This window comes from Doryrhamphus excisus, chromosome 10, assembly GCF_030265055.1.
Source record: "Doryrhamphus excisus isolate RoL2022-K1 chromosome 10, RoL_Dexc_1.0, whole genome shotgun sequence".
Lineage (NCBI taxonomy): Eukaryota > Metazoa > Chordata > Actinopteri > Syngnathiformes > Syngnathidae > Doryrhamphus > Doryrhamphus excisus.
Window position 1 is genome coordinate 11,669,372 of NC_080475.1, and position 16,321 is coordinate 11,685,692.

The 16,321-nt window shown below is 45.9% G+C and overlaps 3 protein-coding genes across 6 annotated transcripts in view; all 3 read left to right on the forward strand.

Annotated features, from left to right (window-relative positions):
• Window positions 1-39: 39 nt before the first annotated feature.
• Window positions 40-5,678, forward strand: otud5a (OTU deubiquitinase 5a). The gene is made up of 9 exons (XM_058084965.1): window positions 40-918; window positions 2,683-2,776; window positions 2,869-2,933; window positions 3,062-3,218; window positions 3,314-3,462; window positions 3,586-3,771; window positions 3,858-4,062; window positions 4,128-4,199; window positions 4,286-5,678. Exons 1-9 carry the CDS (start codon window positions 337-339, stop codon window positions 4,420-4,422), a joined length of 1,647 nt encoding a protein of 548 aa, XP_057940948.1. The 5' UTR covers window positions 40-336; the 3' UTR covers window positions 4,423-5,678.
• Window positions 5,679-6,687: 1,009 nt separating this feature from the next.
• Window positions 6,688-13,059, forward strand: slc35a2 (solute carrier family 35 member 2). Of its 4 annotated transcripts, none has more exons than XM_058084206.1 (10): window positions 6,688-7,118; window positions 7,937-8,119; window positions 8,310-8,461; window positions 8,645-8,767; window positions 8,844-9,388; window positions 10,334-11,189; window positions 12,117-12,247; window positions 12,404-12,516; window positions 12,580-12,642; window positions 12,829-13,059. In XM_058084206.1, exons 1-6 carry the CDS (start codon window positions 7,049-7,051, stop codon window positions 10,359-10,361), a joined length of 1,101 nt encoding a protein of 366 aa, XP_057940189.1. In that variant the 5' UTR covers window positions 6,688-7,048; the 3' UTR covers window positions 10,362-11,189; window positions 12,117-12,247; window positions 12,404-12,516; window positions 12,580-12,642; window positions 12,829-13,059. The 4 variants fall into 4 exon arrangements, with proteins under 4 accessions (XP_057940189.1, XP_057940191.1, XP_057940190.1 ...); XM_058084208.1 differs by having other exon boundaries at window positions 6,689-7,112; XM_058084207.1 differs by lacking the exon at window positions 6,688-7,118 and adding an exon at window positions 7,455-7,568 and having other exon boundaries at window positions 8,844-9,489.
• A 144-nt stretch (window positions 13,060-13,203) lies between these two features.
• Window positions 13,204-16,321, forward strand: part of plxna3 (plexin A3) — a 29,007-nt gene continuing 25,889 nt past the window's right edge. Inside the window, exon 1 of the mRNA XM_058084203.1 lies at window positions 13,204-15,180. The gene's annotated coding sequence lies outside the window, so the exon portion shown is untranslated. The remainder of the gene's footprint in view (window positions 15,181-16,321) is intronic.

The following is a 16,321-nucleotide window of genomic DNA, read 5'->3' on the forward strand; positions in this document are numbered from 1 at the left end:
AACAAAAGCGACGTCGACGTCGTGACGTCGACACACCGCCCTGACCCGGAAGTGACGTCAGCGGGCCGTCAGACTGTTGATGTTTTGTGCTCAAGCTCTCGACCGGGAAGACGAGACGTTTTTTTTCACCTTGTTTGTCGCTTTCGCGTCCAAACGTCGACGAGGATCCTCGGCTTGTTCGCTGCTTCTTCCTCCTCGACGTTAGCTCCATGTTTAGAGGCTAGCGGCCCAACCGAAGGCCCGACGCAGCGAATCTTTTGATCCAAAAAGGCAGGACTCGTCGCCCTCTGCCCCCTCCCTCCCTCCTCCCCCGTCCTCCCCCCTCCCCGCACCACCATGACGATCCTGCCCAAAAAGAAGCCCAGCTCCGGGGTCGGGGTCGCGGATCACGCCGATGACAGCGACCGGCGGAGCGGCGCGGACCCTCACCAGCACCCGCACCCTCACGCGGGGAGGACCGGAGCCCGACCACGGGCTTCCCCTCCGCCGTGGTCCTACCAGCCCGCGCCGCCGTCGGCCAGGGACGAGCGGCGGAGCATCGAGGCGAGCTCGCGGCCGCAGCAGGCCTCTCCGACGCCTGGTGGCTCCGTGGCCTCCGCGGGGCCGGGCGACGGTCGGGACGGCGGCGGAGGCGGCATGGTGGCGACCTCTCGCGGGGAACTGGTAGTGCAGGCCGGCGTGGTGGGCTGCGGAGGGAGTATCGGCGGCTGCTGCTCCGGGCCCGGACTGAGCAAGAGGCGGCGGCAGGCGGGCACCTGCTCCGGCGCGGTGGTGGCGGCTCTTGCCGGAGGGGGCCAGCCCGGCGTGAGCGGCCCCGGCTCCAGCCAGGACCAGGACGAGGGAGCCGGCAACAATAGCGAAGACGAGTACGAGAACGCCGCCCGCTTGCAGGCCGTGGACCCGGCCACCGCTGAGCAGGTGAGCGCCCAAAACCTTAACTTGTGTGGGGGGTGACAGGGGTCACAGGTCATGTTTAAAATGGACCTGTTGGCAACAGGCGATTTTAGGGCCATATAGAACCTTAGCTAGGAGATAATTGTTTTCCTTACATGATTATGGACATGCCATGTCATTATTATTATTGCACATTATTATTAAAGTACAGCATGGTCTAAGTACTAGCTAAGTCAGCATTTCTCAGTTTTTCATAGTTTGCTTCTAAATTTTCAGTATATGTCAAATAATGTTTAGTTTAAGAGTTGGATATTTTGAAAGTTAATAGTAGTAGTTTGTCTTTGGGTTTCTTTTGTCGTATGACTTCCACTGATCACAGATCAGTCAAGATTGGTTGCCACGCGCTACTGGCATTTGTTTTCCCAAAGGGCCACATTCAAAACAGAAACTAGTGTAGGGTTAGATGTCACAACAGGGACAAGCCTTTTTTGGGGGGGAATTTTGCCCATCATTCATAATCCTTATGTGAAACATGAACACATATTTCTTTCCCTTTTCTGTGCATTATAACACGAGAAAACGAGTCAATATGATCTAGCTTACAATGCATGTAATTGGGACACATCTATTTTGACAATGAAGCCCTCTAAAATAAACTCTAACGACGTTGCATTGTCCTGTGATTGGCTGGCGACCAGAAGACAGCTGGGATAGGCTCCAGCACCACCGCGACCCTCGAAAGGAAAAGCGGTAGAAAATGAATGAATGAATGAACATTGCATTGTTTGTTATACATGTTATGGTCATGTATTAACACATACACTAATGATAACATGTAACAGTTGCAGTATCTTGCTGTATTTTGATGATTTAAAACACTACCAAACTTATTATGGCGGTACATTTATACACCTACTTAGTATGCTAGTTCCAACAACATACAGTCGATACAGCAACAACACTTACAATGTCCGCTCTCCTTGGGATGGCTGTGTCTTCCAGCACAAAGTGTGTGTTCCAGACGAGCATCTTGTTGAGTCTTTGTAGCGAAATCGAGAGCTAGGTATCCACTCGTGTTAGTTTTTCATGTTAGCTGCTACAATAATAATATCGCTCTTGCTAGGTTAATATACAAGTCAATTATGTAAATGCTACACAGTTTTTTAAAGCTTTTTTTGTGATACCAAAAAGTGCACATTGACCCATAATGGCTGGTTGTCTACTGCCACGAATTCCATAATTTTCCTCGTAGTAGTGTAAGCAATCCTTATTTTGTTACCATAAGTACACAGATTGTGGTGCACGGCGCTCTTATTTTGAAGGTGTGTTGAGAAGGTTTCTTGACTGTTACTAAAGAGACAAGATGTGTCGCCGAGGTCCATGTTGTTGACTGCTAATAAGTGATAGATTTAGCCTCAGCTCGGTTGCATTGTATGCATAATAAAGTACATCGTATTAAGCTTCTACCACAGGAAACTTGTAGTTTTACTGTCAACTCGGCTGACATCACTTCTGCTCCTTGCTACTTTGTCAGCACGCTAGCAAACACTGTTGTTGTTTGTGATCACATGGGCTCTGGATAGACGTGCTGAGTTTGAAATCGACTGCTTTTATCGTTGTGTCAATATCAGAGATTTGAGATGCAGGCCCACATTATCGGTTATTGAAATAGATTTTTCGTATGCTGACTTTTCAAAAACAATGTTGTACAATGTGTTGTCGTGGAAGCATCCTGAACATGACTGTTCTTGTGTGTGTGTGTGTGTGTGTGCTTGTACGCGGGCACAGCAGGAGCACTGGTTTGAAAAAGCTCTGCGGGACAAGAAAGGTTTCGTTATAAAGAAAATGAAGGAGGACGGAGCATGTCTCTTCAGAGCTGTGGGTGAGTCAGGCGCTTCTTCTCATGACCACCGGTTGTCATGTCACTCTGTGTTTGGGGAAACCTTCACTCTCTGTGTGTGTGTGTGTGTTTAGCTGACCAGGTATATGGCGATCAAGACATGCACGAAGTGGTGAGGAAACACTGCATGGACTACCTGGTGAGTGACGTTATCGTCTTAGCAACATGGCCGCCACTAACGTGAACGTCATCACATTCTCCCAAAAGACCATGCATTGTAGACCACAGCAGTACTGTAGAAATAAACATGATTTTTTTTGCCGTCAGATGAAGAACGCAGACTATTTCTCCAACTACGTTACGGAGGACTTCACCACATACATCAACAGGAAGAGGAAAAACAATTGCCATGGTAACCACATTGAGATGCAGGCCATGGCTGAGATGTACAACAGGCCGGTGGAGGTGTATCAGTACAGCACAGGTGACTACTAGTTCTACTTCTTCGTACTTGTTCTTCTTCATACTGTTACCTCCTTCAAGCGAAGCCCCGCCTCTTCTCTATCTCTCTCACCGCAGAGCCAATCAACACCTTCCACGGCATTCACCAGAATAATGATGAGCCCATCCGAGTGAGCTACCACCGCAACATCCACTACAACTCTGTGGTGAACCCCAACAAGGCCACCATTGGCGTGGGGCTGGGCCTACCTGCCTTCAAGCCGGGGGTACACACACACACACACACACAATTATTACAAAAATGCATAAGTACTTCAAATGAAGACATAGTACATGGTGCTGATGAGGAAAGGAAGTGAGGTTCTAAAGCCTTGCACCCCCCCCCGCAGTACGCAGAGCAGTCTCTGATGAAGTCGGCCATCAAGACGTCGGAGGAGTCATGGATCGAACAGCAGATGTTGGAGGACAAGAAGCGAGCCAGCGATTGGGAAGCCACGTGCGAGGCCATCGAGGAACAAGTGGCCAGGGAGTCCTACCTGCAGTGGCTGCGCGACCAGGAGAAGCAGGCCCGACAGGTCAGCCCCCCGCCCCCGCGCTGGCCATGATTCCGCCTCTTCCTGTTTTTCATCTTCTAACTACCCCCCATGTCCTCTGACCCCAGCCCAGGAAAGCCAGCGCTACCTGCAGCTCAGCCACAGCGGCAGCCTCCAGTGGCTTAGATGACTGGACCGCTCGGTCGCCACGGCAACGGGACGCTGACCCGTCCCACTCAGACCTGACGAGCGCCACGTCGACGGTCATCAAGCCCCCTTCGCCCGCAGGCGCTGCCCTCATCCTTAACAAACCGCCCTCACCGTGTGCGCCAGGTAAGTCCCGCCTTCTTGACCCATTTCCGATTTGATTGGCACCTCAATAGAAGACATGTGTGTAGGTCCCAGTAATCCCAGTCGTCATCATTTAGAGTACAGAGCCATCATGCAGGAGATGTCACCTACAGCGTTTGGTAAGTAAGATGGGTCCGAAGTTGTGTGTGATCATCATCTAAACTGTGTGTGTGTGTGTGTGTGTGTGTGCGTGCATTCGCTTAAGGTCTGACCGACTGGGAGGACGATGAGATCCTGGCATCGGTCCTAGCCGTGTCCCAGCAGGAATATTTGGACAGCATCAAACATCAGAGCGGCACCATGCAGCATCGAGAGCGCGAAGCATCACCCGACAGCAGCTGATGGACACACACCCACACACATGATCTATGACCCTTCACCTGTCACCTTTGACCCACAAAAGATCGCCAGGGACACATTCGACCCAAAAGAAAGAAATGCAGTTATTTTCTCCTCATCTTTCCATTCCTTCCTTCTCTCCGTCATCATCTTGTCATCATGGATCTTCCAAGCTTCACTGTCACCGAGCAACACGCTAACTACATGCCAACTGACTACACCAGTCATGTCAAGTTAGCTTATAAAACACAGATCACTTGTTGAAGGAGCCGTGTCGTTGCCGGCACGTCGACGATTACACGTCATGTATGATCGAAAACATGTTGCGTCCAATGATCGGTGTCGTCACATGACTTCACTTTTATCGTATTTATTTATTCTGGTTTGCACATGTGCAGTCAAAGCTGTATATTCAGAAACGCTCACAGATAGCTTTCCGCAAACCTAGCGCGGTGTTAGCCGCTAGCAGTTAGCTGGGACAAAGGGAACTTTATACCAAGTTAACATGTGTTCAAGGTTCTACTTAAGTTCAGTGAAATAGCAAAACTCCAATGATGGCCAAGTTAAAAAAAAAAAAAGGAAATACTATTTTTTAACTTTACTATTGGGTTAGCATTAGCACTCAGGCTAACTTTGTCGTCAGCTGAATTTATGCTGATCTTTTGGGCTTCAAAAAACAGGCCTCCTTGTGCTAATTGCTATTGATCATGTAGCACAATGACGTGTGAGCGAGGCCGGCGGCGGCGTGTCCTAGCCTCATGCTACGTTAGCATGTTGTCAAAGTTAACGCCTGGAGTCTTACTGTTGTACAATTTAAAGTACTTCCTATTGTACACTTTAAGTACTTCCCTGTCCTCAGCCAGTGTGTTTACGTTCTATCATCAGCTCTGAAACATTTTAAAAACATAACATTAGCTCTTCCTCTAAATAACCGCCTTCATTCTCATCATCATCATCATCACAGAGTTCTTAGCTGCATGTTTGATCACGACCAATATCGCCATGGAGACAAAGTGATAAATGAGAGAAAAAAACGTAGACAATTGTCATACTTATCCTCTTGCTGATTGATTATTGTTGTTATTAATAATACAAGTTGTTTTATTTCATCGCTTGAGATGAAAATAACTTTTTCTTGGAATAAAAAGTGGAAAACGTTTCTGACAAAACTTGAGTTTTATTTAAAAGCTGCGTGATGACGTCAGACTCGTTTTTACTTGTTAGCGGTGATGAAAGGGTTGGAGCTCAATAGCCAATAGGATTTCTCCTGTAGAAGAATAAGGATCAGTGAAGATGTCTGACTCTTGTTTAGAAACCTAATTGTGTTTTGTATGTGTGCTTCTCGGGCGCAGACCTCACAGCTAGGAGACCAGGGTTCGGTCCCCGCCCTCGGCCATCTCTGTGTGGAGTTTGCATGTTCTCCCCGTGCATGCGTGGGTTTTCTCTGGGTACTCCGGTTTCCTCCCACATTCCAAAAACATGCTAGGTTAATTGGCCACTCCAAATTGTCCATAGGTATGAATGCGAGTGTGAATGGTTGTTTGTCTATATGTGCCCTGTGATTGGCTGGCGACCAGTCCAGGGTGTACCCCGCCTCTCGCCCGAAGACAGCTGGGATAGGCTCCAGCACCCCCCGCGACCCTCGTGAGGAAAAAGCGGTAGAAAATGAATGAATGCATGTGTGCTTCCATTACTTTTAACAGGCTCCATTGCCATGAAAGACCAACAGAGGGCGACATCCGCCTCATTAATTTATACATAGAATCAGAATCAACTTTATTTATAAGCATTCTTACACAAACAATGAATTTGACTTCGGTTAAATTCGCTCTCACTGTACATCTTACGATATACAATTATGCGGTGGTACGGAGTGCGATGTCTTCATAACACACAAACAACAACATGTACTGCATGACGTCACCTTGCTGCAGTGATACTATTGGTTGAAAGCCGGGAAGTAGCTTGAAGCTGGACGCGCGACTATGTCTGTGGTGTGAAGGTATTTTAAAGTGGATGACAAAAACCTTGCAAATGGAAAGTGTGAAATATGTACATTTGGGATTACAAGAGATAGGAAAAGAAAGGCTGTTATAACACGACAAACCTGATACTCCACCTCAAAAACAAACACCCCACACAATACAGAAGGTTTACCCAGGCAACCGAAAAGGAGTCAGCCCAACCTGCAGGACAATGTTTTACTGGGCCCCCTCTGGATAGACCACGACGTGTCTAGAACCGCCCCTGCTGTCAACCGGCTCTCTGCACATGCGCAGAAGCGATCGTATTTCCGGTACTGTTCGAGTGGTGTCAGCGTACTACTACGCTCGCGTGCGTTTTTGATCATCTGACGTTTTACTGTTGGCTAAGAAGACAATAAAAATAAAACCAGGAAAAAAAAAGAGCAACAAAGACGCGCTTTTATTTGGTCGTCTCGTATCCGTAACCGAACGCTGCAGCTGCCTGTCGGACGTCCTCCCATCTCAGCAGTTCCGGGGCCCGGTTGAGATACTTCCTCCTAGATCCAACACTGGGGCAGTCAACCCAAACTAGGACGCAGGGTTGTCCCTCCGGTGGGCTTCACGCCGTCAGCCGCTAGCTAGTTGGCTGTTAGGTAGGCGTTAGCATGGCCGGAGGAAACCACAACCAGGTGGCCGGAGACAAGACGAAGACACAGGGCCACAGTGGAAGTAAGAGTAAGAGATGTCCGTGTCTGGACTTTGTTAGCTTAGCTCACTTCCTTTTGGGGGCTTGGTTTTCAGATAAAAACCAATATTAGCATCCTTCTGCTTGAGTAATAGCTTAAACAGTACAATGTCTCCTAGTAGCTACATAACATTATTTGTGTTTGTTTTACTAGAACTTAAGTACTTACTACAACTTTTCATTTTGACAAGTTTCTAACCAACCACCTGGAGCTCACGCTGTAATATTAGTCCTAGCTTAGTCAGCAGGTGCTGACGTGGTACTTCCGCCTTGTGGGGTAATGTTTATTTTGTAGCGCGCGAACAGGTAGGAACCAATATGAATACGTGCTTGTTGCTAGTCGTTGCCATGCTAACAGTTCATGGTTGCTTTGAACGATCTCACAAACGGCACAATAATCCCGAACACAAACTGCTGTTGTGGCCGAAATACACGCCAAGGTAAAAGTAATAACTTTTAACCTGTTTCCTGGCACCGAAACACATTTAAAGTAACAAACGAGTCTTTGTTTATCTTTTAAAGGGCTTGTTTACTGTTATAATGCCTGCTATGTAACGGCGACTATGGGTGTTATTGCTCTAATAACGTTATAAACATGCTTAGAATTAATAATAGTTCTATTTAAAATTATAAAGCTTTCTTATTATGATGTAACTACAGGAATATTTCATTTTTAAATCAGGAATGCTGCTTTTAAATTGACTTTTCATGGTCAGGTCTAGAATCAATAAGCCACAATAAACAAGGGTTTACTGTACTTTCACGTTGATAGTACTTACTTATAAGGAATACTCCTTTTGTGTGTCAGTAAACCACAGGTTGAAGTACATTAGTCTGGCTGTGCTGGTGGTCCAGAATGCATCGCTCATCCTCAGCATCCGTTACGTGCGCACCTTGCCAGGTGAGCGCTTCTTCGCCACATCGGCTGTGGTCATGGCGGAGGTCTTCAAGGTTCTGGCGTGTCTCCTCATCATGCTGCTGGAGAGGAGATGTAAGTCACATGACCCTGGGTAGTTTGAAGTTGAAAATGTGGTGGAAATGCAAACATTCCTGTGCTTTTGTAATGTTCTATACTGCCAGTAGAGGGCAGGAAGAGCATCCTGAACAACTAGTAAACACACTTTTACAGCAGTTATTGTAAAAAAGGTTAAACTGAAGATTGTGTTCTTGTCTCCAATCAGTCAACGTGAAGGTTACAGCGGCCGTTCTGGTAGACGCCATCTTTTTTCAGTACAAGGACACGTTGAAGTTGGCAGGTCTGTCTCTCATCTACACACTACAGAACAACCTGCAGTACGTCGCCATCTCCAACCTGCCCGCTGCCACCTTCCAGGTCAGAGGTCACAACCGTAATGCAAAGATAACAACCACTGTGACTTTGAGCGTTTTACAATAAAATGGCTGATGTCAGGTGTTTTGAAAATATTACATTATGTGTTTAGAAATAGCTTATTCATAAAAATGGTGGTGATGGAGGTTGCTGAAGATAACACTGATGGTGTTGGTGTTTTGTCAGGTGACCTACCAGCTGAAGATCCTGACCACGGCGCTGTTCAGCGTGTTGATGCTGAAGAAGAGTCTGAGCAGAATCCAGTGGTTGTCTCTGCTTCTGCTTTTTGTGGGTGTTGCCATTGTGCAGGTAGGCCACACCCCCGTTATCTTACAGGTAGTCGGGTCTTCGGTCACTGTCATGATGTCATTGTGTCGGCCGGCAGGTGCAGCAGGGTGGAAACGAGGCGGAGCACGCCAATCAGAACTACGTGTCTGGCCTGGGCGCCGTAGTCATCAGCTGTATGTCGTCGGGATTCGCCGGTGTCTACTTTGAGAAGATTCTGAAGCGAAGCTCGGCATCCGTTTGGGTCCGCAACATACAGCTGGGCATCTTCGGCATAGCCCTGGGCATGCTGGCGCTGTGGTGGAACGACGGCGCCGCCCTGAGCCAGCGCGGCTTCTTATCGGGCTACACGACCATGGTGTGGTGCGTCATCTTCAATCAGGCATTCGGGGGCCTCCTGGTGGCTGTGGTCGTCAAGTACGCCGACAACATCCTCAAAGGCTTCGCCACGTCCTTCTCCATTATCATCTCCACGGTCATGTCCGTCTACCTCTTCGCCTTCCACGTGGACATACTCTTCGCCGTGGGGGCAGGGCTAGTCATAAGTGCCGTCTGCTTGTACAGCCTCCCCAAAGCTCCGCCCAACCACAACTCGTCTTCCCCCGCAATGGAGGACGGCGCCCAGAGGGAGCCCTTTGAGACCAAGTCAGTGCTGGCCAAGTGACCCTTGACCCCCTCCTCCCCCCCATCTTTCTCTCTGTATCAAGCTCACTTCATGTCTGCTGTCAAGAGGTCAGAGATCATAAGTAAGCTTGGGATCTTTTCACAGCATGTGTCCTGACCTGACGTTTGCTCTTTAACCTGACTGACTCCTCCCCTTCCTGTGTTCCTCCGCTCGGCTAACACACTAACTAGTCTGAGCCCACCAGGAGGAAGCAGACATCCCAAAGCTCCTCCCACCAACTCGCTGCCTTACACTTTTATTGATCACTGATTACAAATCAGTCAGTCACACACTTTTGATTTCACACACTGACATGAATGAATTATTATGCGTGCGTCCTTGCTGGAATTGAGCGGATGTACGCTAACATGGTGGTGACGGCGACCATGTCTGCTGACAGATTGTTGTCATTGGTGCCTTCTCATCTTGTCAAAAAGCCATACGATTGTGTCGCACAACCGGTCCAGGGCAATTCAGTGGATGGTGTCGCACAGTCATGTGGCCCGCTCCCCGTTTACGTTTGTTTGCTTTCTTTTGGACGCCATGACGCCACGACAGCCTCATGGCCACCGTTTTGAATTCCTATCTTAGATGTCGAGGTGTTTTGGATCACGTTTTTTCTTCTTCCTCTTGCTCTGAATGGTGTTGACCTCTTCCTCTCAAAGTGTCCATTAAGGAGAAGACATGTAAAAAAAAAAAGGTTTTTAATTATAAATGTGGGTGAAGAAGAAATTGAATCATATTTATTATATTTTATCACGATCATAATAAAGCGTGAATGATTTTCTATTAATGAATTTGTATTTTGAGATACATATACACACACATATATAACTGGAAATGAATTCAGTTGGAAACGAAGAGTTAAAATTTGACGTCATCTGAATGACGTCACATGACTAACATTCTTCCTCTTCATCGTTCAGGTGTGCCGGGAAGCAGAAAGGATCTTAAGAAGGAAGAGCGCTTTCTTACGCCCCCTGCTGGTGCCAACACACCCAATAGCTTAAGTGGGCGGAGACAAGACGGCTCTCTTGACAGTTACCCGGCGACCTGTCAATCATGAGAGCTCCGCCCCTCGTATGTCAACATTTGAAATCACGCGGGAGCTTTTATTACTAAAGTCATTCAGTGTTTTTTTTACAGTGACTGATTATTTTTGTCTAAACATTTCAACAACTAGTATTTATTCAAATAACTAACGAAGAGGTAGTGCTTCACGTTATAAAACTACCGCTTAAACTAGTCCACTGCTTACCTTATAGGACACTAACTTGACTCTGAAGACACCAAAGCTTATTTTGTAAGTACATCACTTTATTTGCTTATCAGGGCTAGTTGTCAGTCTAATAAAACAATAAAAGTGCATTGTAATTGCTAGTATTGACAGTGTTTTGTAATTGGGAGTTCTCACACTGATGCTTTTCCACTTCCGGGAGCAGCACGTGACGTCATTTTTGGTCGTTTGTTGATGACGTCACACTCCACGCAAATAGCTTGTACTTTGACGCCCAATCTGGTCGACAGCCCAGAAAAGGGGAAGTAATAGCACTTCCTGTAAATGACTTTCAGTTGGAGAGAGAGAGAGGGAGAGTCGTCGTTGGACTGGACCACAGAGAACATGGAGGACAGGTCGTCTAATTTTATTGTTTGACTTGAATTTGGTGCTCGTGTGGAAGAGAAGTGAGAGAACGTGTTTTAAACAAGCAAAGAGTCAACAAGTGAAGAAGGAAGGAAGGAAGGAGACTAGGAAGAGAGCCAAAGCTACATTACGTCACATAAGTGAGTACACCCCTCACATTTCTGCTAATAATTGAAATATTTTTATGGGACAACAAACGACACTTGATACAATGTGAAGTAACTTGGACAATTTTACCCTCAAAGTAGGGACCTCACCTGTCAGGATTAAAAATACAAAAATTAATAACATAAAATAAATATGAATATTTATACATTCCTCCATATTGGCAGTCAAATTCATTCAATCATTCAACAAAGCATACAGTCTTGCATTTGATTTGTTTGTATATCTAGCTGGAGGCATTGCTCTGTGTGTTTTCAATAAAGTTTTTTTTTTAAAAAAAGGCAATTATAAGAGTAGAGCAATCCGTTGCAGGCATTTGCAGAATCCATTAATTATTTTCACCACTGAAAAAGTACTACAAAAGCATTGTATGTATGGTATTATATGGATGGTATATAACTCTAGATTAATATAATATACATATAGTATAATTTGTGACATACTATTCATAAAGCAAGATATTTGTTTGATATACATGCTGTGATCATGCATTAACACGTACACTGATGATAACATGTAATAGTTATAGTATCTTGCCCTATTTTGATTATTTAAAACAGTACCGAAACTTCTTTTCGGTAGTATTTATTCATGCTAGTTTTGTCAACAACAACAGTGGCGACAACATTAATGTCCACTTTCCTTGGGATGGCTGTATCTTCCAGCACAAGACATGCGCTCCAGTCCTCGGGTAGAAAACATAAACGAGCATCTTGTTGAGTCTTTGTAGTGAAATTGAGAGCTAGGTATCCACTAGCGGTTAGCGAGGTCTTAGTTAGTTAGTTACTATCAATGAGTTATTTTGAGCGGATAGCTATACACTCACATTGTATCAAAGTGTCAATCAAATATTTGCAGAAATGCGAGGGGTGTACTCACTTTTGTGACATACTGTACATTAGCATTAGCATCGGTGACCTGTCAACAACATGAATGACACGTATGCCGTGGTCAACAAGCCCAAACAACACCGCCCACCAGCAGAAAGCCAAGGCGACGCCGGTGTAGCCCCACCTGGAGTGGCGGGAAATAGGTATGTTGATGCCTACAGGTGAGCTAAGTGCCCATGTGATCAGCCACTATCAAAGAGCTAGAACAGGAAGCTGTCAGAAGAACCATCATAGCGACTACACTGTGGCATAATTCAATTAAATATGGAATACTCTCAACACTGTCTCATGTCCTGTAGCATCTCCCATCACTATGACAACGACTATCCGCCGCTCTACAGCACCATCCTGCAGCCGCAGGTCCCACACGCCCGCCCCGTCCATAATGCTGGAGCAGCTTCATCAGTGCCAGGTAACCCAAACATCTCATTTCAACGAAATATCCAACTGACCGTTCACACTGGTCCTTTTCCAGATACACATTTGTCTCCTGTAAACAACGATTACGAAGACGTCTCCACTTCGGCGACACATCTCGGTCAGTTACGTCACTACTTTATTTTTATAATCTTGCTCAGTAATCTAGCAGCTAGCTAGTTGTTAGCGTGTTATAGCCCGCTGCAGCCACACTAACAATAATAAATGGCATTTATTAGCATGCTAATTTCAGCTTTACACCGGAATAACATTTTCATACGTTTACTTCCTTTGTGTTATGTTTTAGAATTTAATCATCGCATTCAGAAGCCAAAAGGACCCAGAGCACCGCCTATCGGCTGGACCTGCCTGGAGGGGTGAAACACCGAATAGACGGGAACACCACAAGACCCAACTGGACTTGTTTGGTACAAAGTCTGGTTAATTTTGCCGAAACTTTAGAACTTTTAGTTCAAAATTTTTGTCTTGACAATGTGACATGCTTCTTTAACAGCACAATAAAAGTCCACTAACTGTAGTCGTGGACTTTCCGCAGCTAGGCATCATAAAACCAAAAAGATCCAACTCGATGACAACAAGGATTGATACGGGTCGGAGAAAATAAAGAAGAATTAAGAAAGCAAATTGGGAGCAGCGCTGCACGGCGGTCGAGTGGTTAGCACGCAGACCTCACAGCTAGGAGACCAGGGTTCAATTCCACCCTCTGCCATCTCTGAGGTTTTCTCCGGGTACTCCGGTTCACATTCCAAAAACATGCTAGGTTAATTGGCGACTCCAAATTGTCCATAGGTATGAATGTGAGTGTGAATGGTTGTTTGTCTATATGTGCCCTGTGATTGGCTGGCCACCAGTCCAGGGTGTACCCCGCCTCTCGCCCGAAGACAGTTGGGATAGATTCCAGCATCCCCTGCGACCCTCGTCAGGATAAGCGGTAGAAAATGAGTGAATGAAAATGTATAAATGTCACTGAGCTGCACAGTGGACAAGTGGTTAATTTCTGCCGTTACATGCGAACCGTGAGCATCTAAGTACCTTGAGTATTGAGTATGAGGTTTAGCTTAGCAAGTACTGCCGAAACAGGGTTTGGGTTTATGTCCATAGATAAAGTACTGACTAGCAAAAAAAAAAAAAAAGATTTAATTCCTTTTTCAGTTAAAAAAAACCGAGAGAGCTTGTTGCCAGGCAACAGAGCAGCTCTCTTTTTAAAATCCTACCTCATGGTTGTTGCGTTTTAACAATCAGGTCAAAGCGCGGCTCGTTGGTAACCATGGCAACAACCTCATCGCCACCGCTGGCTGCCATCCGAATGGAGAAAAGTTCACAGGTTTGATACCTGTGCGTGAGGATTCAGTGAGTAACCGCTAGAGGGCGCCATCATGCTTCTTCAATAATAACTCTTTTTCTTTTCTCTCTGTCTCCTTGCTCCCTACTTTCCTTTCCTCCTCTCCAGCTCGACTCCTTGTGTGTGTGGGTCTCTTCTCGTCTTTTGCATTTGTGGAGACACACATTGTGTGTGCGCGTGCGTGTATGTGTATGTGTGAGTGAAAGAGATGAAAACATCAAGTGTGTTCAATTAAGAAAATGACAGGGGGGGGAAGTGGAGCGGTCCAGCGGCGTCTCACAGAGGTTTGATTACAGGTTTAAATGTTACACATCAAAAGTGGTCCCGACCCAAAAAGCAGACGACACCCAGCCGTCGTTATTTTGGGCCTGGGCCTCCACTGAGGAATGTTTCTGGTTCTGCTGGTTGGCACCATGTGACACAGTCTTCATTGATAGAGGAGACGGAGAAGACAAGAGCTTGACTAAAAGGGCTCACTCCGTTCATGCTGTTGTTCTATGGAACAAACACAACTTGATGTTGTTCACTGACACAAAAATATACAACATTTCTTCAATTTCTCTTTGGTAGAAATGTCCAATTCATTATCATGACTGTAGTGGTGAATGTGTGATGCAGCAGTGTGTGTAATGTCGTCCATGTTGCCGGTTTCCATTGAATGTGTTACACCAACGCTCCCTTTTTCCGTTTTACTCGGTCTATCTGTCTTTCCCTGTCTGCCCGTTTGTTTGTCGCTGTCTGTCTGTCTATCTGTCTGTCCCTGTCTCAGTTTCTCCACATCTGCTTAAAAGAGAAAAACAGCAGATTCTGGATGGAGCGTACCAACTCACACACACAGTTCTCTGAAGGGGGGTGTGTTCGTTTAGCTTAAACGCATCACTTTGTACATTTTACGGCAAGTTAGCATACCAGACGTCAGCGATTAAATTAAATATAACATTATACATAACACATGTTTACAAAATAACTTATATTTATTTGAGGCTATTTTATACAGTAGTAATAGCGGTGCCGTCTCAATTCTCCCCGTCCATAAACCACAAAGTGGTATTGTCCAGACGGGGACGAGCGCGCGCGCACACACACATACACACACACATTAAAACGAGGCAGGTTGTGTTCGATTCGTGTCATTTCTCCCGTGGATTTATTCGTCGTGTGGTACCGGTACCAGTAAGTACCGAAGGCGCTCGGCATACAGAAAGCTACAGGACGTCTGGTTCTGGTACCGGCTGCTTTCCCGCCGCCTTAATGAGACTCCTTGGATTGATTTTTGTCCATCCTGACTCCTTGCAGGTAGGTGCACGAGCACTCGTGGGGGTGGGGGTGCGGTTGCTTGGAGGGGGGGTGGGGGTTTGTCGAGTGTTTTTTTTGAGGGGGGGGGGGGGTTGGAGAGAAGGGAGTGAACGTCCAGGTGGGGCTGCTCGCTGTAGACCAAACGACACGCGGGGACCCCCCCCCACCCCAAAAAAAAGAAGGACGTGAATGAGGCCTTTACATGCGTATTAGCGTCCGTGTGTGTTGGGGGAGGAAAAGGGGAGGGAATCCAGACGCCGATCCATTAAAGAAGAACAAAGGGGGGGTGGCGGGTCGTCCAAGGAACCGTGGCCTCCTTCGGTCATCTGCATGTGATGATTGAAACCTAGCAAATCAATCACTCAACCAATCAATACGTCATCGATACAGTGCTTGATCACAACTGACGTCACTAATCTCATCTATAATCCATGTAATAAATAAATAACCCTAATAATTACCAATACGATGATCAATTGAGCCGTAGAAAAGGAAGCAAAGGCATGATTGAATTGATGGATGGTCTGATGTGATGATGTCATCCTCAAACGTGATGCAATTATATCTAATAATCAATAGTTATGGCTGATGATGCCATATGTTGTCTCTAATATGAATTACACAAAGTGTCCAAACAATAACGATAAGCGTTTATACCATACCCTTGAGTCCCAATCAGCACCAGATCCGAATCCATAGGAAAGGAAGCAAAGGCATGATTGGTTTTCTTATTGATGTCATGTGATATGTACTGTATGTATACATATTAATACTTTTTGACAGTGTTGTTGCCATTTGATATGTTTTCTACTATAAGAAGTGACCAAATACTACTGATGAGTCTATTAATACCTTAGTGTCCTAATCTGCATCTTTATCCAGATCCTCACCAAAATGTCTGATATGATCTTTGAATGAATGAATGTTGTTTTGTTTTTTATGGTAATTATGTTTAAAAAAAAAGTAGTGATAGCAGCAGTGTAGACCTTTCCACAGCACAGATGTAAACAATAGACATTGCTGGTCTTGTAAGAAAGCAGGGACACTCGGGGCAGCAACAGGCCACGCTAATGTTAGCATGTACTGTATGTATACAGTGATCCCTCTAGGCCGATACCGAGTCCTGATTGGATACGTCTAA